The 26699-nt window shown below is 40.9% G+C and overlaps 1 protein-coding gene across 5 annotated transcripts in view; it reads left to right on the top strand.

The window, feature by feature from the left end:
• The window catches only part of LOC130930233 (disco-interacting protein 2 homolog C-like), a 98376-nt gene that overhangs the window by 68053 nt on the left and 3624 nt on the right, over positions 1-26699 (top strand). For 3 of the 5 annotated variants that reach the window (XR_009067017.1, XM_057858030.1, XM_057858034.1), the window contains exons 21-35: positions 270-384; positions 451-652; positions 3942-4207; positions 11888-12011; positions 12080-12201; positions 12259-12370; positions 12433-12542; positions 12602-12732; positions 16923-17091; positions 17163-17333; positions 20979-21040; positions 21110-21167; positions 23121-23195; positions 24535-24703; positions 24781-24904. Coding sequence is in view for 3 of the 5 variants with exons in the window: in XM_057858030.1 (XP_057714013.1) it covers positions 270-384; positions 451-652; positions 3942-4207; positions 11888-12011; positions 12080-12201; positions 12259-12370; positions 12433-12542; positions 12602-12732; positions 16923-17091; positions 17163-17333; positions 20979-21040; positions 21110-21167; positions 23121-23195; positions 24535-24703; positions 24781-24904 (2010 nt within the window). In the remaining 2 variants the exon portion in view is untranslated. Of the gene's footprint in view, positions 1-269; positions 385-450; positions 653-3941; positions 4208-11887; positions 12012-12079; positions 12202-12258; positions 12371-12432; positions 12543-12601; positions 12733-16922; positions 17092-17162; positions 17339-20978; positions 21041-21109; positions 21168-23120; positions 23196-24534; positions 24704-24780; positions 24905-26699 lie in introns of those variants that run through there. The other 2 variants (XM_057858033.1, XR_009067018.1) reach the window with 2 other exon arrangements.

A 26699-nucleotide genomic window follows, 5' to 3' on the forward strand; every position in this document is an offset into this window, starting at 1 on the left:
TTGGTCAAAAATATAAAAATACGTGAAATGTGTTGTGAAAAAGTTCAGATGTGAACGTGTGAATCAAATGTCACCTGAAAGGAAACTGTTTGAGTGTATGATTTTCAGTGTGTCAGTGAGGTTTAATGGGAGGTTTTTGGTCAAATTTGGAAAGAAAGTGAAACTGTCGCAAATTTACGTCAACGTATCAATGAAATAAGTCAGTCGTTGCCTGCTTAAATTTGGAGTGCGAAAAGTCAGACTTCCACACCTGTGTGTGCACGTGACAGAATAGCGGTGTTCTCCATCGAGGTCCTGCATGACGAGAGGATCGTGGTGGTCGCCGAGCAGCGTCCCGACTCCTCTGAGGAGGACAGCTTCCAGTGGATGAGCCGTGTACTGCAGGTACACAGTGAACGCCGATTCAAATTCATACACTCTCACACACATTCGCATTCCGTTCGTCTCCAGGCCATCGACGGCATCCACCAGGTGGGCGTGTACTGTTTAGTTCTGGTTCCAGCCAACACGCTTCCCAAGACCCCTCTGGGTGGCATCCATCTGTGTGAGACTAAGCAGCTCTTCCTGGAGGGGGCGCTGCACCCCTGCAACGTCCTTATGTGCCCACACACCTGTGTCACCAACCTGCCCAAACCTAGGCAGAAACAACCAGGTGGGGATACGCATTTTAAAAATTTTACTCTGATAAAAACTGTTTGGAATATTTCATATACTGAAATTTGACATGTTTTTGCCATTGAAAATTAATGGAGCTTTACCCATTTTGGTAGGAATTATGTTAATGTGTGATTGGGATTGAATCCAATATTTCTGGTCAAAAACAGTCAAATTTTGGTGGAAAAATGTGAAAATTTGCCAAAATTTGTCAAAATGTGAATGAAAAGCATATATGAATATGTGACGTTGAATGTGACAATGGGTTTTAATGGAATATTTTTCGTCAAAAATGGCCCAATTTTGGTGAAAATATCTGAACAGTTTCCAAATTTGTCATGAATATATTCCAATATGAACGTGTGAATCAAATATAGAATGAATACGAATATATGAAAGTATTACATTTAGTGAGTCAAAGGCATTTAATAGAAGGTTTTTGGTCAAAAAGGGTCAAATTTTGGTGGGAAAAGGTGGAAAATTTGCAAAAAATTGTCATGAATACTGTATGTATAGATGTGAACGAACAGAATGTATGAATGTGTGATGCTGAATGTGTCAATGGAATTTAATGGAAGGCTTTTTTTGGTCAAAATTGGTCAAATTTTGGTGGAAAAAAAGTGGAAAATTTACCAAAAACTTGTCGTGACTACTGTATGAATAAATGTGAATGAGCGGAATATATGAATGTGTGATGTTGAATGCGTCAGGGATTTAATGGAAGGTTTTTGGTCAAAATGGTCAAATTTGGGTGAAAATATGTAAAAAAAATTTTTTTTAATTTGTCATGAATAAAAGTTCAAATGTGAATGTGAATAACAATATATGAATGTGTGGAATTTAATCAGTCAGTGGCATTTATTGGAAGGTTTTTGGTTAAAAATGGTCAAATTTTGTGAAAATATGTGAAATATCTGTGAATGTGTCATTTGATTTTAACATAAATATGGTTAAATGGCACATTATAAATGTGATGTGAAACGTGTCAATGGCATTTGATAAAAGGTTTTTGGTCAAAAAGGGTCAAATTTTGGTGGAAAAAGGTGGACATTTTGCAAAAAATTGTCATGATTACTGTCTGTATAGATGTGAATGAACAGAATGTATGAATGTGTGATGCTGACTGTGTCAATGGAATTTAATGGAAGGCTTTTTTTTTGGTCAAAATTGGTCAAATTTAGGTGGAAATACAGTATGTGAAAATTTGCCAAATTTTTCATGGATATGTTCAAATGTGAACGTGTGGATCAAATACAGTATAATAGGAATATGCAAATGTATGTTGTTTAATGAGTTAATGCCATTTAATGAAAGGCTTTTGGTCAAAATGATCAAATTTTAGTGGATATATGTGAAATGTCTGTGAATGTGTTAATAGATTTTAACATAAATGTGGATATTTTGTGGTGATGTTAAATGTGTCAATGGCATTTGATATAAGGTTTTTGGTCAACAGTGGTCAAATTTTGGTGGATAAAAAGTCAAAAATTTATCAAAAACTTGTCATGAATACTGTATCTATAAATGTGAATGAGCGGAATATATGAATGTGTGATGTTGAATGCGTCAGGGATTTAATGGAAGGTTTTTGGTCAAAATGGTCATATTTGGGTGAAAATATGTAAAAAAAAAAAAAAATTGTCATGAATAAAAGTTCGAATGTGAATGAATAACAATATATGAATGTGTGGAATTTAATCAGTCAGTGGCATTTATTGGAAGGTTTTTGGTTAAAAATGGTCAAATTTTGTGAAAATATGTGAAATATCTGTGAATGTGTCATTTGATTTTAACATAAATATGGTTAAATGGCACATTATAAATGTGATGTGAAACTTGTCAATGGCATTTAATAGAAGGTTTTTGGTCAAAAAGGGTCAAATTTTGGTGGAGAAAGGTGGGCATTTTGCAAAAAATTGCGATGAATACTGTCTGTATAAACGTGAATGAACAGAATGTATGAATGTGTGATGCTGAATGTGTCAATGGAATTTAATGGAAGGCTTTTTTTTGGTCAAAATTAGTCAAATTTTGGTGGAAATACAGTATGTGAAAATTTGCCAAATTTGTCATGACTATGTTCAAATGTGAACATGTGGATCAAATATAGTATGATAGGAATATGCAAATGTATGTCGTTTAATGAGTTAATGCCATTTAATGAAAGGCTTTTGGTCAAAAATGGTCAAATTTTAGTGAATATATGTGAAATATCTGTGAATGTGTCAATAGATTTTAACATAAATGTGGAAATTTTGCGGTGATGTTAAATGTGTCAATGGCATTTAATATAAGAATTTTGGTCAACAGTGGTCAAATTTTGGTGAAAAAAAAAGTCAAAAATTTACCAAAAACTTGTCATGAATACTGTATGTATAAATGTGAATGAGCGGAATATATGAATGTGTGATGTTGAATGCGTCAGGGATTTAATGGAAGGTCTTTGGTCAAAATGGTCAAATTTGGGTGAAAATATGTAACATTTTTTAAATTTGTCATGAGTAAAAGTTAAAATGTGAATGTGAATAACAATATATGAATGTGTGACATTTAATGAGTCAATGGCATTTATTGGAAGGTTTTTGGTCAAAAATGGTCAAATTTCATGAAAATATGTGAAATATCTGTGAATGTGTCATTTGATTTTAACATAAATATGGATAAACGGCACATTATAAATGTGATTTTAAATGTGTCAATGGCATTTACTGGAGGTTTTTGGTAAAAAATGGTCAAATTTGACAACAACAAAACACTTGACCAATTGTTGTTCAAACGTCCATCTAGTTTTTAAATTAGCCTAATTTGCATCACAAAAATCCACCAGTTTAAATGCTACGAATGCTAGCGATTTTACAAATCTCATAGCAAATCACTCACATGCAACTCCACAAATTGTAGCTGTAAACTTCATTACAAATGCATACAAAAACACATTGGCTGAAACAACTTACAGCCTTACGTGGGCCAAATCAGAGCGCAGCTGTCCTTATCCATGTTAGATGAAAGTCTGCTCCTCAGTCATAAGGTGACAATCAAGCCAGACACAACGCTGCCAACAGAGGGCAGTGTTTCCTCCATCCCGCAGTGTGCCGCGTCGGTTGGGGGGGGTGGCTGGGCGGTGGTGGGGATGTGCGTGGGAGGCGGTGGCACGTACCATCGTCCCTACCCTGAGGGTTGGTCAATGGGGGCACTGGTAGTCCGGGGGACCACCCTGGGAGAAGTAAATCCTTCACTGCCATTGACAGCGATTATCATTAAAGATTATCATTACTCCTCCTCTGTAGAGATTGGCCCCGCCTCCGTGATGGTGGGAAATCTGGTTTCCGGCAAGAGGATTGCTCAGGCCAGCGGGAGAGAGCTGACGCAGGTCGAAGACAATCATCAGGTGTGCGTTCGTTCGTTCGTTCGTGCGTACGTGTGGGAACGAAAGCACTTTCTCAATACTTTTGGCCAATTTTTTGTATTTCAGTTGCTGTTCCTGTCTGAAGTGTTGCAGTGGCGAGCGCAAAGCACGCCGGAACATGTGCTCTACACGCTACTAAACTCACGGGTTAGTGAGGACACGCTATGCATTTGCATTACATGCAAAGCTACGTGCTTTGGCAGGTAGACCTCTTAGGGTCACTTCCTGTTGATTTTGGCAAGAGAGTCTGGCTGCAGCCCGCCTCTCTCAGTACCCTGCGCCGCTCGTCTCAGTACCCATCCCGCAGACAGGAAGTGACGCAATATCGCAGCTCTCAGACAGGAAATGACAACATGAAGCAGCGCTCGAGCTCCGAGCTTCCGGTTTTATCGTAATAGTTAGCGTCCATTCGAACGTAAATACTAGTTTACTTTTCTTTTCGCACGTCTTTTATTTTCGGTTTCAGCATCACTCATTTTTATTTAAATAATAATTTATTTCCATGCTCCTTAAATTAATTTGGTGAAATCGAGAGATTAACTCTTTAAGCGCGGTCAGTTTGTTAAAGCCTGCTGATTTTACCAAAAAGAAAAACACGGTTACAGTACATCAAAATTAAAATACACACTACTGCAATAAAGGTTTAATTAGTGACTGAAGGATCGCCTGTGACCTATCACAGTGTGTACTTTAGTTTGTCAATTGTAAAATATACACCAATTGAGAATTATTAGAAATTGCTGTCATCCTTACATTTTTATGAACGGACACATTAATACAGCTTCATTACAATTTAATGTATCAAAAACGTAATATTCTCTCAATGTTGCAACCAAAACAATTTTGTCTTTCATTTTGCTACTTAAATTCATTCATGTGGGTGAAGATCGTAATTAACTAATTCAGAAATTATATTAAACTTTCTGCTCCAGGAAAGGCACCTTTATTTCAAACAGAAATGACAAAATAGTTGTGATGTGTTAGTTGTAGGTTGTTTTAATTACCTGACATTTTTCGGCAAGCACTCCCGCCTTCATCACAGGTAATTAAAACGACCTACAACTAACATCTGGGATAAAAGAAAAAAAAACAACTAATTTATAAGTGTAGGAAAATAAACTCAATACAACCAGTTCTAATGTGGTAAAACTTTATTTTTTTACTTTTATTATTTTTTATTATTATTGAGAGAATACCAGATATTTTCTTTAGTCAACAATCTCCTCAAAAAAGGTAAATCCATCTTCCAGTTGGTTGAAACAAAACTTGAATGGCTCCAAGACATTGTAGTTCGTGCTCATCCTCTTCCATCTGCAGGATGCTTGGGAACTCCTACTGCATTGATCCCCCCCCTCCCCCCTGTTCGAGGCTTTTGTGCTGTCTTGCACAATCCTTTTACCAAAACTGTTCATTGGAAAAGAGAAAGAAAAGAGCTATTTGAATATTACATAAGTAAAATAAAAATGATGCTTTGTTAATTTTATACTTGATTTTTCTTTTCAGGCATTGCATTAAACTAGGTATATAAACAATCTTACCATTTTTTCCCGCCATATCTTTTTGGAGTGGGCCACCACTAACTTGAAGGAGATGTGGTTGCACCTCTTCCTAAAAATAAATCAGTGAATAAAGGGGGGCATGTTCAAAAGTGCGTCAGAGTAATGGACACTAAAAAGTCTTTAAAAGCTGACCTCAGCAATTATATTCAAATTTCACTTCTGTAACTGATAGACTGGTGGCACTTCACCCTGCAGTAATGCTTTTGCCTCATCTGTCCAATGGGCAAACTTTTTCCTGTGGCTCACATAAGTTGAAAAAATACAAAAATAAGTATTCCACATTTTCCAACAAAGAATTAAGGTGCTGTGCACCTACTTTCCTATGAATGCCATATCAACAGTTTCAAAGACTTACCATGCACCCAAGTTTGAAATTGTCCGCTAGCAATATACACCACCACTTCCTCAGAGTTGGCATATCAGTCTAACAAAAATTAAAAACAAGTGTAAATGAATAATAACGACAAGGATATTTTGTAGCCCAATTTGAATGATTCTGTGAACTTCATTTTACAATGGTTAAACTCAAAGAGAGCATCCAGAACAGTGCAAAGAGCATACTATAAATGGATAAATGAATACAAATATCACAGCGGACAAAATTGGACAGTTAAACTCACCTACCATCAACATGAAGATGCCACAGTCCTTCCCCTATGGCTGTCCCGGAAAACCCTAACGTAAGAATTTAACCGAGTCACTTCCTTCAAGTTTTGAATCAATGAATATACACACTTTTACAAATACCTCTATTTCACTTCCAATCCTCTCTTTCCATGTCCCCCTGTTGATTGACTGTCAACGTTTTCTGCAATTGAAAATATAGGTTTATATTAAATACAGTAGTTAAACAATTACAAACGTGTTTCCATGCATAAGAACACCAACCAATCAGGTTTAAATGATTCATGCAAACAAAACAAGGGCGTAGGTTTGCATAGGGACGGTAGGGACATAACACGACCAACTTTTCAGGATGCTAAAGTTGTCCCCACCAACTTTTGAGCAACCTTATTTGCATTATATTCGTCCCTACCAATGTTGAGACCGGGCCAACGCCCTTGAAACAAAACATTCGCAATTTTAGAGTGGCATTTTAGAATTTTGCTTCAAATGATTGGATGAATCATCTGGAGTGCAATTCTGCTTTAATTGAAGGGGCAACATAAAAGGATCGACTGGAACATACCTTCAAAACCAAACAAGGCTATTCTGGATCATCATGGAAACGCCATGCCAATTATGAATGGATACTGAATTTCATTTGAGATAACAATAGTTCTCTGATCTCATGATTGGATCTGTTTTTCTTCCCACAAATAATTGGAATTTGGATCATTTAATTTGTTATGATTTGACTGTTCTTTGAAAATGAAGCAATGCTCCAAGTTGTAGTTGTTACTAATCAGCCTTACAGGCAAATGCATGTGTGGGTCACATCCTGTAGGCTTCCACCATGTTGCAACAACATAGGGGTCAGCCACAAATATGGTCCTTCCCTGAAAAATACATAATCTATACACACGGACATATGTTATATAAATACAAACGTACGCAGACACCTACATGAGGCCATACAAGCATTCTGTAGGCTACATAGTTAAAATACCTTACACACGCCAAAAAATACTTTTTTATACCTTTGAATGAGCTACTTGTTAGACAAGTTATAAATATGCATTTCATATCTGCAAAAAAACAAACACAAAAAGTTACATTTTACTTCATTGTACAAGTGACATTATGTTCTTTAGAGAAACTAAATCCTCAAAATTCACAGTTGATTCCATTTCATTGTTCAGGCCAACGTTCCAAAAGTCAGCACGTGTCAATCAAACTTTCTTTTTTTAGACAATCAACACAATTTCTGGCCTCTTTATATTCAAGATTTGCATAAGCTAATGAGAATGTTGATTGGTTAAATAAACAAAGAGTAAATAATCAATTATGTCCAATTGTTAACTAATATAAGGAATAATAAGCCTATCCAGATTTCCACTGAGCACAACATTTGTCTCAGACATAAAAAACATACCAGCCGTTCCTGGGCAGGATGAGTTTGAACCGTCCATGAAGCTCGGCATGGTCTTATATTGTCACCATTGGTCCTGTCTGCACAGTGAGTTTTACAGTGTTCGATGTCTATTAAAAAAAAAAAGTGTTCAGCACAGTCCAAAATCTAAAGTACATTACTACTTATGCTACTTACTTCCATTTGGATCTGTGTGACATCCCTGTATCTGCATGGGAAGACTACCATTTGGGGGTCGTGATTTAGTTTCTTCCCAATGGGGTGGTGATCTTGGAGCTAGTAAAAAAAAATAATAATAATAATGAAAAAATATATAGCTAAGCAGAGTAACAATATCAAGAAAAAATTACAACCTTGTCCTATTTGGATCATGTGACAACATTCAAACTACAAAGGACCAGACAAAACAAATGAAGGCAAAACAACAATACCATACAACAACAAAAACAGCGAGCTGCGAATTGCAGGCATGTACATAATGAAAAATAAGAGTGCAATATAATGAAAACTACACAAAGAAGACTGTTCATTGAGGGGCAAAAAATGTAAAAAGCATTAGCAGCATTAGCCAATTCGCTGCTGAATTCATCAGTACGTATTAAACAATGTAAGTAGAGCAAAGTCACATGCAGTTAGTAAAGAAAGACATTATTTAAATTACATTAAAAATACTAGATATAAGTACGGTCTTTTCAACTCAGAATAAACACTTCATATTTTCACCGCAAGTGTTGTTTAACTATTTAACATTTTTAAACATGCATACGCTTTTAAAAACTTTTTTTCAGTGCAGCCACTTACCGTGTTTTCTTCGCGAGAGGTGAAATAACGTAACTTGTTTTCGTCGCAAGGGTTGACGACATTTCCGGTCTGAGGGGACTGAGAGCTGCGGTGTTGCGTCATTTCCTGTCTGCGGGATGGGTACTGAGAAGAGCGGCGCAGGGTACTGAGAGAGGCGGGCTGCAGCCAGACTCCTCTCGATTTTGGGGACTTCTGAGGTCACTTCCTGTAGATATTGGGTCGCTTCCTGTTGAGGCCTTTCAGTGTCACTTCTTGTAGTTATCGGGTCACTTCCTGTTGATTTTGGAGCATTTCAGGGTCACTTCCTGTTGAGTGGTGGGCATTTCAGGTTCACTTCCTGTATATATGTGTTTACTTTCTATTTATACTGGGGTATCCAAGAGTCACTTCCTGTAAATGTTTGGTCACTTCCTGTTGATTTTGGGGCATTCCAGGGTCACTCCCTGTAAATATCAGGTCACTTCCTGTTGAGTTTGGTGCATTTCAGGGTCACTTCGTATTGATTTTGGGGCATTCCAGGGTCACTTCCTGTAAATGTTTGGTCACTTCCTGTTGATTTTGGGGCATTCCAGGGTCACTTCCTATTGATTTGGGGCATTCCAGGGTCACTACCTGTAGATATCGGATCACTTCCTGTTGAATTTGGGGCATTCCATGGTCACTTCCTGGAGATATCGGGTCACTTCCTGTTGATTTTGGATCATTTAAGGGTCACTTACTGTTGATTTGGGGTATTCCAGGGTCACTTCCTGGAGATATCAGGTCACTCCCTGTTGATTTTAGGTCATTTCATGGTCACTTCCTGTTGAATTGGGGCATTCCAGTGTGACTTACTTTTGATTTTGGCCATTCCAGCGTCACTTACTAGAGATATCAGGTCACTTCCTGTTGATTTTGGGTCATGTAATGGTCACTTCCTATTGATTTGGGGCATTCCAGGATCACTACCTGTAGATATCAGATCACTTCCTGTTGAATTTTGGGCATTCCATGGTCACTTCGTATTGATTTTGGAGCGTTCCAGGGTCACTATCTGTAGATATCGGATAACTTCCTGTTGAATTTGGGCATTCCAGGGTGACTTACTTTTGATTTTGGGCATTCCAGGGTCACTTAGTAGAGATATCAGGTCACTTCCTGTTGATTTTGGGTCATTTCATGGTCACTTCCTGTTGAATTGGGGCATTCCAGTGTGACTTACTTTTGATTTTGGCCATTCCAGCGTCACTTACTAGAGATATCAGGTCACTTCCTGTTGATTTTGGGTCATGTAATGGTCACTTCCTATTGATTTGGGGCATTCCAGGATCCCTACCTGTAGATATCAGATCACTTCCTGTTGAATTTGGGGCATTCCAGGGTCACTTAGTAGAGATATCAGGTCACTTCCTGTTGATTTTGGGTCATTTAATGGTCACTTCCTGTTGATTTGGGGCATTCCAAGATCACTACCTGTAGATATCGGATCACTTCCTGTTGAATTTGGGGCATTCCATGGTCACTTCCTGGAGATATCAGGTCATTCCCTGTTGATTTTGGTTCATTTCATGGTCACTTCCTGTTGATTTTGGGGAATTTCAGGGTCACTTCGTATTGATTTTGGAGCATTCCAGGGTCACTATCTGTAGATATCGGATCACTTCCTGTTGAATTTGGGCATTCCAGGGTGACTTACTTTTGATTTTGGGCATTCCAGGGTCACTTAGTAGAGATATCAGGTCACTTCCTGTTGATTTGGGGTCATTTCATGGTCACTTCCTGTTGAATTGGGGCATTCCAGTGTGACTTACTTTTGATTTTGGGCATTCCAGCGTCACTTACTAGAGATATCAGGTCACTTCCTGTTGATTTTGGGTCATGTAATGGTCACTTCCTATTGATTTGGGGCATTCCAGGATCACTACCTGTAGATATCAGATCACTTCCTGTTGAATTTGGGGCATTCCATGGTCACTTCCTGGAGATATCGGGTCACTTCCTGTTGATTTTGAACCATTTAAGGGTCACTTACTGTTGATTTGGGGTATTCCACGGTCACTTCCTGGAGATATCAGGTCACTCCCTGTTGATTTTGGGTCATTTCATGGTCACTTCCTGTTTAATTGGGGCATTCCAGGGTGACTTACTTTTAATTTCGGGCATTCCAGGGTCACTTACTAGCGATATCAGGTCACTTCCTGTTGATTTTGGGGCATTCCAGGGTCACTTCCTGTTGAGTTTGGGGCATTCCAAGTTCACTTCCTGTTAAGTTGGGGCATTCCAGGTTCACTTCCTGTACATATTGGGTCACTTCCTGTTGATTTGGGATATTCCAGGATCACTTACAGTAGATGCGGGTCACTTCCTGTTGATTTTGGGGCATTCCAGGGTCACTTCCTGTAGATATCGGGTCACTTCCTTTTGATTTTCTGTAGCTACCGGGTCACTTCCCATTGATTTTGGGGCATTCCAGGATCACGTCGTGTTGATTTTGGGTTATTTCATGGTCACATCCTGTTGAATTGGGGCATTCCAGGGTGACTTCCTGTAGCTATCGGGTCACTTCCTCTTAAATTTGGGGCATTCTAGGTTCACTTCCTGTACATATTCGGTCACTTCCTGTTGATTTTGGGATATTCCAGGATCACTTACTGGAGATGCGGGTCACTTCCTGTTGATTTTGTGGCATTCCAGGGTCACTTCCTTTTGATTTCCTGTCGATATAGGGCAACTTCCTGTTGATTTTGGGCATTTCAGGGTCACTTCCTGTAGATATCAAGTCACTTCTTTTGATTTCCTGTAGCTACTGGGTCACTTCCCATTGATTTTGGGGCATTCCAGGATCACTTCCTATTGATTTTGGGTTATTTCAGGGTCACTTACTATTGATTTTTGGACATTCCAGGGTTAGTTCCTGTAGAGACTGGGTCACTTCCTGTTGATTTTCCGGCAATCCAGGTTCTTTTCCTCTAGATATTGGTCACTCACTGTTGATTTGGGGCATTTCAGGGTCACTTTCTGTTTATTCAGGGCACTTCAGGTTCACTTCCTGTAGCTATTTTGTCACTTCCTGTTGATTTTGGGGCATTCCAAGGTCACCTCCTGTTGATTTTGAGGTATTCCGGGCTCACTTCCTGAAGATATTTGGTCCCTTCCTGTTTATTTGGGGTATTCCAGCATCACTTCCTTTTGATTCAGAGGCATGTCAGGGTCACTTCCTGTTCATATCAATTGGGTTAGAAGTCCATAGGAGTAAATGGATTTGTTTTTGCCATTGAAAGTTGCCATGGGAAGTTTTGCCCATTAGAAATAAATGGGTATGTTTTTGGCAAATTTTGGCCTAACCTTGCATTTTTAGCAAAAACTGTATAGAACATTAGTGCCCCTTAGCATCCTGATTTTTTTAATAGATAAGGAAGACATGGAAAAATATTGAAAGTGCGCAACCTCCCCCAGGGTACGACGGCCAGCTCGCTGACGTGCTCGCAGCTCCACAAGAGAGCCGAGAAGGTGGCGGCCATGTTGGCCGAACGCGGCGGCATTCGGGTCGGGGATCACGTGGCGCTGCTCTACCCTCCAGGTAAGCGAAAAAACGCCCTCGCGCGGTCCCGAGCGCTCCGTCACGTCCCTTCCGGTTGGGGGTCGCAGGCACGGAGCTGATCGTGTCGTTTTACGGCTGTTTGTACGCCGGTCGCGTTCCCGTCACCGTGCGTCCGCCTCACCCGCACAACATCGCCAGCACGCTGCCCACCGTCAAGATGATCGTCGAGGTAATCGCCGAGTCGCCTTTGGTCTTTTCTTGTTTTTTTAACGTCGTCGCCTCGTAGGTGAGTCGATCAGCCTGCGTGCTGACCACGCAGGCCATCTCAAAGCTGCTCAGGTCCAAAGAGGCGTCGGCCGCCGTGGACGTGCGCACCTGGCCGCTCGTCCTGGATACGGGTACTAGCTCGCCGGCCTCGACGGCGGACGGCAGCGCGCTCACCCTTTGCGTGTGCTTTTAGACGATTTGCCCAAGAAGAAAGCGCCCGGGTTGTACAAACCTTCCGATCCTGACACGTTAGCCTACCTGGACTTTAGCGTGACCACCACCGGCATGCTAGCTGGAGTCCAAGTACGTATTATTTTTTTGATTTTGTTAAAACGCTAACTGACGCAGACGTTTGTGTTCAGATGTCTCACGCGGCCACCGGCGCCATGTGTCGCTCCATCAAGCTTCAGTGCGAGCTGTACCCGTCCCGAGAGGTGGCCGTCTGCCTCGACCCTTACTGCGGTCTGGGCTTCGTCCTCTGGTGCCTTTGCAGGTAACTCAAAACTTTTGCACGACAACATGTAGTGCTGTACGATAAGGGGAAAAAAATACCACGATATGGGCCATTTCATATCAAGATATGCCTAGATCACCATCAGGGTTGTTGATGGTAGCTTTGGAACAGGAAGTGACCCATTATCAACAGGAAGTGAGCCCGAAATCAACAAGAAGTGACCCAATATCAACGGGAAATGAGCCCGAAATCCCCCCATATCAACAAGAAGTGACCCAATATCAACAGGAAGTAGGGGTGTCAAAATTATCGCGTTAAATTAATTTTAAAAATTAATCACGTTAAAATATCTGACGCAATTGACGCTCATGCCCCCCTCAAACAGATTAAAATGACAACACAGTGCAATGGCAACTTGTTACTTGTGTTTTTTGGGAGTTTTGCTGCCCTCTGCTGGCGCTTGGGTGCGACTGATTTTATGGGCTTAAGCACCCATGAGCATTGTGTAATTATTGACATCAACAATGGCGGGCTACTAGTTTATTTTTTGATTGAACATTTTACAAATTTTATTAAAACGAAAACATTAAGAGGGGTTTTAATATAAAATTTCTATAACTTGTACTAATATTTATCTTTTAAGAACTACAAGTTTGTCTATCCATGATCACTTTAACAGAATGTTGATGCCATCTTGTGGATTTTTTGTTATAATACCGTATGTTGAATGTATGTATCCATCTTGGTCTTATCTTTCCATTCCAACAATAATTTACAGAAAAATATGGCATATTTTATAGATGGTTTGAATCGCGATTAATAAAAATTAATTTTTAAGCTGTAATTAACTCGATTAAAAATTTTAATGGTTTGACAGCCCTAACAGGAAGTAAACCCGAAATACACCAAATTTTACAGAAAGTGACCCAATATCTACAGGAATTTCAAGATGCCTCAAAATGAACAGGAATTGGCCCTGAAATGTCTTAAAATTAACAGGAAGTGACCCAATGTCAACAGGAACTGAACCAGAAATGCTCATAAATCAACAGGAAGTAATCCAATATCTACAGGAAGCGAACTCAAAATGCCCCTAAATCAACAGGAAGTGACCCTGAAATGCCTCAAAATGAAGAGGTTTCCCTGGAATGCCTCAAAATCAACAGGAAGTGACCCTGTATCAACAGGAAGTGAACCCGAAAGCCCCCACAATCAACAGGGTGAAATCCTGAAAACCCCATATAAAAAAAAGTGACCCAATATCAGCAGGAAGTGAGCCCGAAATTCCCCCTGCCCCATATCAACATGAAGTGACCCAACATCAACAGGAACTGAACCCGAAATGCCCGCAAAATCAACAGAAAGTGACCCGATATCTTCAGGAAGTGAACCAGATACGCCCTCAAACCAACAGGATGTGACTCTGAAATGTCCAAAAATGAACAGGAAGTTACCTACTACAGTATATACAGAAAGTGAACCCGAAATCCCCACCAAATCAACAGGAAGTGAGCCTGTAATCCCCGCCCCCCCAAATAAACAGGAAGTGACCCAACATCAACAGGAGGTAAAGCGGAAATGCCGGTAAATCAACAGGAAGTGACCAAAAATCAACAGGAACTGAACCAGAAATGCCTGCAAATCGACAGGAAGTAATCTGATATCTACAGGAAGTGAACTCAAAATGCCCCCAAATCAACAGGAAGTGACCCTGGAATGCCTCAAAATTAACAGGAAGTGACCCAATATCAACAGGAAGTGAGCCCGAAATCCCCCATGCCCCATATTAACATGAAGTGACTCAACATCAACAGGAAGTGAACCCGAAATGCCTGCAGATCAACAGGAAGTGACCCGTTATCTACAGGAAGTGAACCCAAAATGCCCCCAATTTTACAGGGAGTGACCCTGGAAGGCTCAAAATCAAAGGGAAGTGACCCAATATGCACAGGAAGTGAACCCGAAACCCCACAAATCAACAGGAATTGACCCTGACGTCCCCCCCAATGTCAACAGGAAGTGAACCCGAAATGACCCAAATTTCCAGGAAGTGACCTGATAGCTACAGGAAGTGACCCTGGAATGCACAATACCAAAAGGAAGTAACCCAATAAGTACAGGAAGTGAACCAAAAATCCCCCCAAATTTAACAGGAAGTGACCCGATATCTACAGGAAGTCTGAGATGCCTGATAATCAACAGGAAGTGACCCGGTATATACAGGAAGTGAACCTGAAAAATGCCCCAGATTTTTCAGAAAGTGACCTTGGAATGCCCCAAATTTAACAGGAAGTTACCCAATATCAACAGGAAGTGACCCAATATGTATAGGGTTAGGATAACCCTGAAATACCCCCCATATAAACAGGAAGTGACCCAACATCAACAGGAAATGAACCTGAAATACCCTCAAATCAACAGGAAGTGACCCCAAAAAGCCCAAAAATCAACAGGAAGTGACCCAATGTCTACAGGAGGTGACCCTGAGATGACTCAAATTAACAGGAAGTGACCCAATATTTTCAGGAAGTCAACCAGAAATCCCCCCAATATCAACAGGTGACCAAAATCAACAGGAAGTGAACCCGAAATGCCCCAAATTTAAGAGGAAGTGACCTGATAGCTACAGGAAGTCTGAGATGCCTGATAATCAACAGGAAGTGACCCGGTATATACCGCAAGTGAACCCGAAATGCCCCAGATTTTAGGAAGTGATCCTGGAATGCCCCAATTTTAACAGGAAGTTACCCAATTCCAACAGGAAGTGAACCTGAAATGCCCAAAATTTAACAGGAAGTGACCCAATATTCACAGGAAGTCTGAGATGCCTCAAAATCAACAGGAAGTGACCCAATATATATATACAGGAAGTGACTCTGGAACGTCTCAAACTTAAAAGGAAGTTACCCAATATAAACAGGAAGTGACCCTGGAATGCCTCATATGCAACAGGAAGTGACCCAATATCAACAGGAAGTGAACCTGAAATGCCCCAGATTTTACAGGAAGTGACCCGATATTTACAGGAAGTGACCCTGGAATGCCCAAATTTTAACAGGAAGTTACCCAATTCCAACAGGAAGTGAACCTGAAATGCCCCAAATTTAACAGGAAGTTACCCAATATTCACAGGAAGTCTGAGCTGCCTCAAAATCAACCGGAAGTGACCCAATATATATACAGGAAGTGACTCTGGAACGTCTCAAACTTAACAGGAAGTTACCCAATATCAACAGGAAGTGACCCTGGAGTGGCTCATATTTAACAGGAAGTTACCCAATATCAACAGGAAGGGACCCTGGAATGCCTCATTTTTAACAGGAAGTGACCCAATATCAACAGGAAGTGAACCTGAAATGCCCCAAATTTAACAGGAAGTTACCCAATATTCACAGGAAGTCTGAGCTGCCTCAAAATCAACAGGAAGTGACCCAATATATATACAGGAAGTGACTCTGGAACGTCTCAAACTTAACAGGAAGTTACCCAATATCAACAGGAAGTGACCCTGGAGTGGCTCATATTTAACAGGAAGTGACCCAATATCAACAGGAAGTGAACCTGAAATGCCCCAAATTTAACAGGAAGTTACCCAATATTCACAGGAAGTCTGAGCTGCCTCAAAATCAACAGGAAGTGACCCAATATATATACAGGAAGTGACTCTGGAACGTCTCAAACTTAACAGGAAGTTACCCAATATCAACAGGAAGTGCCCTGGAGTGCCTCATATTTAACAGGAAGTTACCCAATATCAACAGGAAGGGACCCTGGAATGCCTCATTTTTAACAGGAAGTGAACCTAAAATGCCCCAGATTTTACAGGAAGTGACCTTGGAATGCCCCAAATTTAACAGGAAGTTACCCAATACCAATAGGAAGTGAACCCGAAATGCCCCAGATTTTACAGGAAGTGACCCGAGATTTACAGGAAGTGACCCTGAAATGCCCTAATTTTAACAGGAAGTTACCCCATACCAACAGGAAGTGAACCTGAAATGCCCTAAATTTAACAGGAAGTTACCCAATATTAACAGGAAGTGAACCTGAAATGCCCCAGATTTTACAGGAAGTGACCCTGCAATGCTCAAAATCAACAGGAAGTGACTCCGAAAAGCCTCAAATTTTACAGGAAGTGACCCGATATACCGACTATGACAGTAAAGCGACCATCTCAGTTCCCACAGGAAAATGGCATTTTCTAGTTCAAGTTACTTTTGACGCTTTAGCGTGCACTCGGGCCACCGCTCCATCTTGATTCCGCCCTCGGAACTGGAGAGCAACGCGTCGCTGTGGCTGTGGGCCGTCAGTCACCACAAGGTCCGGGACACCTTCTGCTCGTACGGCGTGATGGAAATCAGCACCAACGGGCTGGGCCAGCAGACGGACGCGCTCAAGGTGAGCGAACCGAACGCCTCCCTCACTTTGGAACCCGCCACGTCATTTTGGCCCGGGCGCCTTTGTGGCAGAGTCGCGGCGTGGAGCTGTCGAGGGTGCGGACGTGCGTGGTGGTGGCGGAGGAGCGGCCGCGGACGTGCCTGACTCAATCCTTCTCCAAACTCTTCAAGGACCTGGGCCTTCACTCGCGAGCCGTCAGCACCGCCTTCGGGTGCAGAGCCAACATGGCCGTCTGCCTGCAGGTCACGTGAGCACCCTCGCCTGTTTCATTGCGGTCATTACATGTTCATTTTGTGGTCTTTTTATGTAAATTTCTGTATTTAAGGCATTTTCAGGTCACTATTCTGTAATTTCAGGTCACTTCCTGTTGATTTTGGGCCACTTCCTGTTGAATTTGGGGCATTTCCAGATTATTTCCTGTTAATTTTGGATCAAAACTTGTTGAATTTGGGGCATTTCCGGATTATTTCCTGTTAATTTTGGATCAAAACCTGTTGATTTTTGGGCTTTCCGGGTCACTTCCTTCTGATTTCGGGTCTCTTCCTGTCAATTTGAAGTCACTTCCTGTCGACTTTAGGTCACTTCCTGTTGATTTCGGGCCATTTCCAAATCACTATCTGTTGAATTTTCGTCAATATCTGGTAATTTTGCGGCACTTACAGATCACTTCCTGTTGATTTTGGGTCACTTCCTGTTGCTTGCCGAGCAATTACAGATCACTTCCTGTTGATGTTGTGTCACTTCCTGTTTATTTGGAGTCCCTTCCTGTTGATTTTGGGTCACTTCCTGTTCATTTTTGGGCAATCCCAGCTCGTTTCCTGTTAATTTGGCTAACAACCTGTTGATTTTTAGGCATTTCTAGGTCACTTCCTGTTGATGTTGGGCCACTTCCTATTAATTTGGAGTCACTTCTTGTTGATCGCGGGGCATTACTTGGTCACTCCCTGTAGTTTATCTCATTTTCTGTCATTTCACATCACTTCCTGTTGAATTTGTGTCACTTCCTGTTAATTTGGAGTCACTTCCTGTTGATTTTGGGTCACTTCCTGTTCATTTTGGGGCAATTCCAGATCATTTCCTGTTAATTTTGGGTAACGACCTGTTGATTTTTAGGCATTTCTAGGTCACTTCCTGTTGATTTTGGGCCACTTCCTGTTGATCGCGGGGCATTACTAGGTCACTTCGTGTAGTTTTATTGCATTTTCTGTTATTTCACATCACTTCCTGTTGAATTTGTGTCACTTCCTGTTAATTTGGAGTCACTTCCTGTTGATTTTGGGTTACTTCCTGTTCATTTTGGGGCAATTCCAGATTTCCTGTTAATTTTGGGTAACGACCTATTGATTTTTGGGTCACTTCCTATGAATTTGGAGTCACTCCCTGTTAATTTTGGGTAGCTTCCTGTTGATTTTGAAACATAATTAGGTCACTTCCTGTTGTTTTATCTCATTTTCTGTCATTTCAGATCACTTCCTGTTGATATCTGGGCATTTCTAGGTCACATCCTGTTGATTTTGTGTCACTTAATGTTAATTTGGAGTCACTTCCTGTTAATTTTGGAGCATCACTAGGTCACTTCCTGTTGTTTTATGTCATTTTCTGTAATTTCACGTCACATCCTGTTGATTTTGGGTCACTTCCTATTAATTTGGAGTCACTTCCTGTTGATTTTGGAGCATCACTAGGTCACTTCCAGTTGTTTTATGTCATTTTCTATAATTTCAGGCCACTTCCTGTTGATTTTGGGTCACTTCCTGTTCATTTTGGAGGAATTCTAGATCATTTCTTGTTAATTTTGGGTCACAACCTGTTGATTTTTCGGCCTTTCTAGGTCACATCCTGTTAATTTGGAGTCACTTCCTGTAAAATTTGTGGCATTTCAGGTTCACGTCCTGTTGATATTGGGTCGCTTCCTACTGATATTAGGGGGACTTCGGGGTCACCTCCTGTTGATTTGCGGGGTATTTAGGGTTCATTTCCTGTACATATTGGGTCACCTCCCGCTGATTTTGACGCATATCAGACTTCCTGTAGATATCAGGTCACTTCCTGTTGATATAAGGGGATTCAAGGGTCACTTTCTGTTGGTTTTGGGGACATATGGGGTTCACTTCCTGTACATATTAGGTCACTTCCTTTTGATTTTGAGCGTTGTAGATATCGGATCACTTCCTGTAAAATTTGGGGCAATTCCAGATCATTTCCTGTGAATTTTGGGTCCCATCTGTTTGATTTTATACATTTCTAGTTCACTTCCTGTTGATTTTGGGTCACTTCCTGTTCATTTGGAGTCACTTCCTGTTGATTTCGGGGCATTACTAAGCCACTTCCTGTTGTTTATTTTGATTGTGGCATTTCCAAATCACTATCTGTTGATTCTTGGTCATGGTTTCTGTTTATTTAGAGCATTTACAGATCACATTACGTTAGTTTCGGTTCACTTCCTGTTGATTTTTTTGGGTAACTTCCTATTGATTTTTTTGGGTCACTTGTTGATTTTGGGACAATTCGAGTGTCAGGGAAGTTCGAGTTTGAACCCCAAGACAAGTAGCAATCGATAGCTCAAATATGAGAGAAATGAATCAGACCCAGCCAAGGATTGCTTGCTTCGACGACTATATATCAGGGGTGTCCAAACTTTTTGCAAAGGGGGCCAGATTTGGTGAGGTAAAAATGTGGGGGGCCGACCTTGGCTGACGTCCTTTACGTAGAACAATATATTTAGGCAAATTTTAGCAAGCCATTTTGTGTGTCACGTTTGCTTTATTATTTTTTAAAAATCATTTCGTCAATCTCGCAACTAGCCTGTGTGGCGTTCTCTTTCGACTCTTGGGCTTTTGCAAACTAACTTCAAGTTGCTTCAATTTCTCGCTGCGTATCTTCCCTGTAATCTTGTCGTACATGTCAGTGTGTCTTGTTTGGTAATATTGCCTCACATTGAACTCTTTAAAAACAGCGAGTGTCTCTTTGCAAATGAGGCAGACACTGTTGTTGCGTATTTTAGTGAAAAAACAGTCAAATTTCCACCTATCCTTGAAGCGTCGGCCAACGCAGTCAGCTTTTTGTTGTTGTTGATTATCGCCATTTTAGAAAATTGTAAGTAAAGGGTCACACGAGGTAATGTTGCTTAGAGTGCTGCTGCCTTTTAGTGGGTAAATGAGGAGCAGCATTTAGTGTGTAAGCTACTTCATATGCTGGTAGCAGTGCTGCTGACCAATTCATTAAGTCTGTGTGCGGGCCAGACGTTATTGAATTTATGACAGAGGCTGGGGGCCGGATGAAATTTGACCACGGGCCGCATTTGGCCCCCGGGCCGGACTTTGGACATGTCTGCTATATATACAATGGCGTGATCTGGCCAGGAGCCGTGAACACGGAGGAGTACAAAGAGGATACACAAGTCAAGGGTTTACATATGCTTGTTCAAAGGGCGTTGCTTACTATGAAAACGATACCTACTATGAAAGCAAAAACGAAACTTATTACAGCCCTCCTCTGGTGATTTTCAGCTGAAAAACATTGTGAGTTACGACCTTGGCTGCCACGAAAGGGAGTAAAATCAGATAAGAGAGTCCACAGAAACTCTTTGTATTATGTTCAAAGAAATAGGTAGAGCACACAAACATGGATACAGTCAAAGCACCAATGAATATAGTATCACAGCAGTTATGTGTTTTATAAACATGAATAAAATATTATTTCACATTGAGATCACTTCCTGTTAATTTGAGGTCACTTCCTGTTTATTCAGGGGCATATTAAGCTCACTTCCTGTGGATTTTGGGTCACTTTCTGTCGATTTTTAGTGATTTTTAGGGCTACTCTAGTTTGTCTATCACCTTTATAGCAGTCAGTGATTTAAATGCATGTGCGTGTTCTCTATTCAGGGAACATCCAGTCCCGACCCGACCACCGTCTTCGTAGACATGAGGGCGTTGCGCCACGACAGGTGCGCTAACACATGCTAACGCAGGCTAACTGAACCCCTTGACAATTTTTTTCGTTTTATTTTTTTCAGGGTGCGACTAGTGGAGAGAGGGTCACCCCACAGTTTGCCCCTTATGGAGTCTGGCAAGGTGAGTCATTGCGTGCCAATGACGAGGACTAGCTTTAAAATGATCTCTACCTTAAATAGATTTAGGCGCTAATAAACCACAATTGTTCTCTTGTACTAAAATATGTTAGGAACACATAAAATGTTAAATCAATGGCAATATTTTGTAATATTTACTAGGGTTGTTCCGATCATGTTTTTTTGCTCCCGATCCGATCCCGATCGTTTTAGTTTGAGTATCTGCCGATCCCGATATTTCCCGATCCGATTGCTTTTTTTTTGGTCCTGATTCAATTCCAATCAATCCCGATAAATTTTCCCGATCATATACATTTTGGCAATGCATTAAGAAAAAAATGAATAAAACTCGGACGAATATATACATTCAACATACAGTACACAAGTACTGTATTTGTTTATTATGACAATAAATCCTCAAGATGGCATTTACATTATAAACATTCTTTCAGTGAGAGGGATCCACGGATAGAAAGACTTGTAATTCTTAAAGGATAGATGTGACTTTTTATATTGTGACTAAATATTGCCATCTAGTGTATTTGTTGAGCTTTCAGTAAATGGTACTGTAGCCATGCCCAAATGCATGATGGGAAGTGGAACCATGACTGTGCGTAGTGCTACCAATTGGTATATCTTCTCTGCGTTGGGAAATAACATAAGGTGTTAAGAAAAAGATAAACTACTTTCTTCCCCATATTGCTTCCCCACGATATTTTCATATGTTGACAGAGGGATTGTAAGGCTTTAGCCAATTAAAAAAAGGCTCCAAAGGCTGCCAAAATTCATTCTACTCATTTTACGCTGCCTTTTATCTCTGTATATGAGTAAAACGGCGCCATTACAGATTGAGCGCGACAATGCGTGAGTGGATCGTGCAGCGCATGCATTAATTGCGTTAAATATTTTAACTAGGGCTGTCAAAATTATCGCGTTAACGGGCGTTAATTAATTTTTTAAATTAATCACTTTAAAATATTTGACGCAATTAACGCACTTGCCCACCTCAGACAGATTTAAATGACAGTACTGTAGAGTGAAAGGCCCACTTGTTAATTGTGTTTTGCGGAGTTTTGCTTCCCTCTGCTGGCGCTTGGGTGCGACTGATTTTATCGTGTAATTATTGACATCAACAATGGCGGGCTACTAGTTTATTTTTTGATTGAAAATTTTACAAATTTTATTAAAACGAAAACATTAAGAGGGGTTTTAATATAAAATTTCTATAACTTGTATTAACATTTTTCTTTTAAGAACTACAAGTTTTTCTATCCATGGATCACTTCAACAGAATGTTAATAATGTTAATGCCATCTTGTTGATTTCTTGTTATAATAAACAAATACAGTCCTTATGTACCGCATGTTGAATATATAAATCCATCTTGTCTTATCGTTCCATTCCAACAATAATTTACAGAAAAATATGGCATATTATACAGATGGTTTGAATTGCGATTAATTGCGATTAATTACGATTAATTAATTTTTACGCCGTAATTAACTCGATTAAAAATTTTAATCGTTTGACAGCCCTAATTTTAACGTGATAATTTTTTTAAAAAATTAATTACCGCCGTTATCGGGATAAATTTCATAACCCTACCTTACGCCTAAACCAAAGACTGGATGAGTGTAACATATTATGTCTGTAATGTTAAATACAATTAGAAAACGATTTAATTAAAAAAAAAAAATATATATATATATATATATATATATTCAAAAAAGGCATGGCCGATATTTTTTGCCGATTCCGATACTTTGAAAATGACGTGATCGGGACATCTCTAATAATATCTCATACTAACATTTATCTTTTAAGAATTACTTGTCTTAAAAATAGAGGATCCCTTTAAATGCTCATGTTTTCGTGCCGTTGACGGCGCTAGACGTCAATCCTAACACCAGTAGCGTATGTATTTTTGTGACAGCGTTTTCTGTGTTCCCTCGATCAGATCCTTCCCGGCGTTAGGATCATCATCGCTAACCCGGAGACCAAGGGACCAATGGGAGAGTCCCACCTGGGCGAGGTACGCTTGCACTTTGAACTAGACTCCGAGGACAGTTTCAGCTTTGAAATAATCCACATACATAATTAGGGTTGTTCCGATCATGTTTTTTTGCTCCCGATCCGATCCCGGTCGTTTTAGTTTGAGTATCTGCCAATCCCGATATTTCCCGATCCGATTGCTTTTTTTTTGCTCCCGATTCAATTCCAATCATTCCCGATAATTTTTCCCGATCATATACATTTTGGCAATGCATTAAGAAAAAAATGAATAAAACTCGGACTAATATATACATTCAACATACAGTACATACAGTAAGTACTGTATTTGTTTATTATGACAATAAATCCTCAAGATGGCATTTACATTATTAACATTCTTTCTGTGAGAGGGATCCACGGATAGAAAGACTTGTAATTCTTAAAGGATAAATGTGACTTTGTATATTGTGACTAAATATTGCCATCTAGTGTATTTGTTGAGCTTTCAGTAAATGATACTGCAGCCATTTAACTGTTCTGCCCAAATGCATGATGGGAAGTGCAACCATGACTGTGCGTAGTGGCACCAATTGATATATCTTCTCTGCGTTGGGAAGTAACATAGGGTGTTAAGGAAAAGATCAACCACTACCGTTCTTCCCCACATTGCTTCCCACGATATTTTTAATTGTTGAGAGAGGGATTTTAAGGCTTTAGCCAATTAAAACGAGGCTCCAAAGACTGCCAGAATTCTCTCTACTCATTTTACGCTGCCTGTTAGCTCTACATATAGGGAAAACGGCGCCATTATAGATTGAACGCGACAATGCGTGAGCGGGTCGTGCAGCGCATGCGTTAATTGCATTAAATATTGTAACGTGATTAATTTTTTAAAAAATTAATTACCACCGTTTACGCGATAAATTTGATGGCCCTACATTAAGCCAAAACTAAAGACTCTGGATGAATGTAAGACATTTTGTCTGTAACGTTAAATACAATTAGAAAACGATTTAATTAAAAAATATATATTTTAAAAAAGCATTGTCCGATATTTTTTTACCAATTCCGATACTTTGAAAATGACGTATTCGGACCCGATCTATCGGGACATCTTTATACATAATACTAAAACATGCAGATTCTGAGTCAATTACTTTGTTCTGATACCAAATTAAAAACAGACACTATTGAAGGCGCTAGATGTCAAATCCATTTGAACTTGGGAGGGTCCCAGTCAAAACAGATTGGACATCTCACGCTGTCAATTGGACCCAATGAGTTAACAAGAAAGTGATCTTAAAAATGCCCCAAAATAAAAAATAAAAAATGCCTGACTAGAGTACCTTCTAAACAGTTGCTTTTTTGTCTGGGGTTAGATTTGGGTGGAGAGCGCCCACAACTCGAGTGGTACCTACGGAGACGACGAGGACGAAGAAGGCCGGCGTTCGGCGGCGCGCTTGAGCTTCGGAGACACGCAGACGCTTTGGGCGCGCACGGGCTACCTGGGATTCCTTCGGCGGACACTGCTCAAGGACGCCAACGGAGGTCAGCGGTCTGACGGAGGGAGCCGCCCACTTTCCTGCGTGCCGCGTTCAACTTGTCTTTCCCTGTCCTTCTGCCAGAGCGTCACGACGCGCTGTACGTGGTTGGTGCCTTGGAGGAAGCCATGGAGCTTCGGGGGATGCGCTACCACCCCGGCGACATCGAGACGTCAGTCATAAGGACGCACAAGAGCATTGCTCAGTGGTCAGTAGCTTACAAAATTGGTTTCTTTTTTTTTTTGTCTTCATATTCACATTCCGGATCTGAATCTGTCAACTTAAGCCCCGATTCTCATCGGAATTGATCAATCTTTTGGCGTTGATGGATGTAGGCTAGGTAAGGCAAATTCATTTGTATAGCACAATTCAACAAAATCAGCAAGTCCGTCAACGGCAAGACAGTTAAAATGTCGACACTAAAGATGCTACATCAGTCGACCACCAAAGACGGCTATGTCCATCAACGCCAAAGATGACTGGCAACACCAAAGACGACTGTCTATCAACACCGAAGACGACTGTCTGTCAACACCAAAGACGGCCATTTTCGTTAACATCAAATACAGATATATCCATGAACATCACAGACGGCTACGCCTGTCAACGCCAAGGACAGCCATATCCGTCAACACGAAAGACGCTATACCAGTCAGCACTAAAGACCGCTATGCCTGTCGACTCCAAAGGCAGCTGTGTTGGTCAGTGCCAAAGATAACAATGTCAACCAGTCAACAACAAAGGCGACTTTGCCTGTCAACGCCAAAGACTACTTTGCCCGTCAACGGCAAGGACGGCTATGTCCCTTAATGCCAAAGAAGCTATATCATTCAACACCAAGACTCTCGATCAGTCAATGCAAAGACAGCTATGCCCATCAATGCCACAGACAACTATGTCCTTCAACGGCAAGTACGACTATGTCCGTCAAAGCCAAGACCGTCAACACTAAAGACGCTATCCCAGTCTGCGGCAAAGACAGCTATGTCCAACAACACCGAAGACGACTGTCCAACGACGCCAAAGACGACTACCCGTCAACGTCAAAGACGACTGTCTATCAACGCCAAAGATGGCCATTTTCGTTAAGACTAAATACCGCTATATCCGTGAACACCAAGACACAACACTGGCTACGCCAGTCAACACCAAGGACAGCCATATCCGTCAACAAGAAAGATGCCATACCAGTCAACACGAAAGACTGCTTTGCCCGTCAACGCCAAAGACGACTATGCTCATCAACGCCAACGTCAGCTATGTTCGTCAATGCCAAAAGATACCTATGTCAACGCCAAAGAGGGCTTTATCTGTCAACGCCAAAGACGACTATGCCTGTCAAAGCTAGAGATGGCTATGCCCGTCAACGGCAAGGACGGCTATGTCCCTTAATGCCAAAGAAGCTATATCATTCAACACCAAGACGCACTATCAGTCAATGCCAAAGACAGCTATGCCCATCAATGCCACAGACAACTATGTCCTTCAACGGCAAGTACGACTATGTCCGTCAAAGCCAAGACTGTCAACACTAAAGACGCTATCCCAGTCTGCGGCAAAGACAGCTATGTCCAACAACACCAAAGACGACTGTCCAATGACGCCAAAGACGACTACCCGTCAACGTCAAAGACGACTGTCTATCAACGCCAAAGACGGCCATTTTCGTTAAGGCTAAACACAACACTGGCTACGCCAGTCAACACCAAGGACAGCCATATCCGTCAACAAGAAAGATGCTATACCAGTCAACACGAAAGACTGCTTTGCCCGTCAACGCCAAAGATGGCTATGTCCGTCAACGCTAAAGATACCTATGTCAACGGCAAAAGCGGCCATGCCCGTTAACGCCAAAGACGACTATGCCCGTCAACGACAAAGACTGCTATGTCCGTCAACGACAAAGACAGCTTTGCCTATCAACAGCAAAGATGCTATATCAGAATACGGTGCCAAAGACAGCTATGTCCGTCAACGACAAAGCAGCTATGTCAGTCAACACC

This window comes from Corythoichthys intestinalis, chromosome 14, assembly GCF_030265065.1.
Source record: "Corythoichthys intestinalis isolate RoL2023-P3 chromosome 14, ASM3026506v1, whole genome shotgun sequence".
NCBI classification, from domain to species: domain Eukaryota; kingdom Metazoa; phylum Chordata; class Actinopteri; order Syngnathiformes; family Syngnathidae; genus Corythoichthys; species Corythoichthys intestinalis.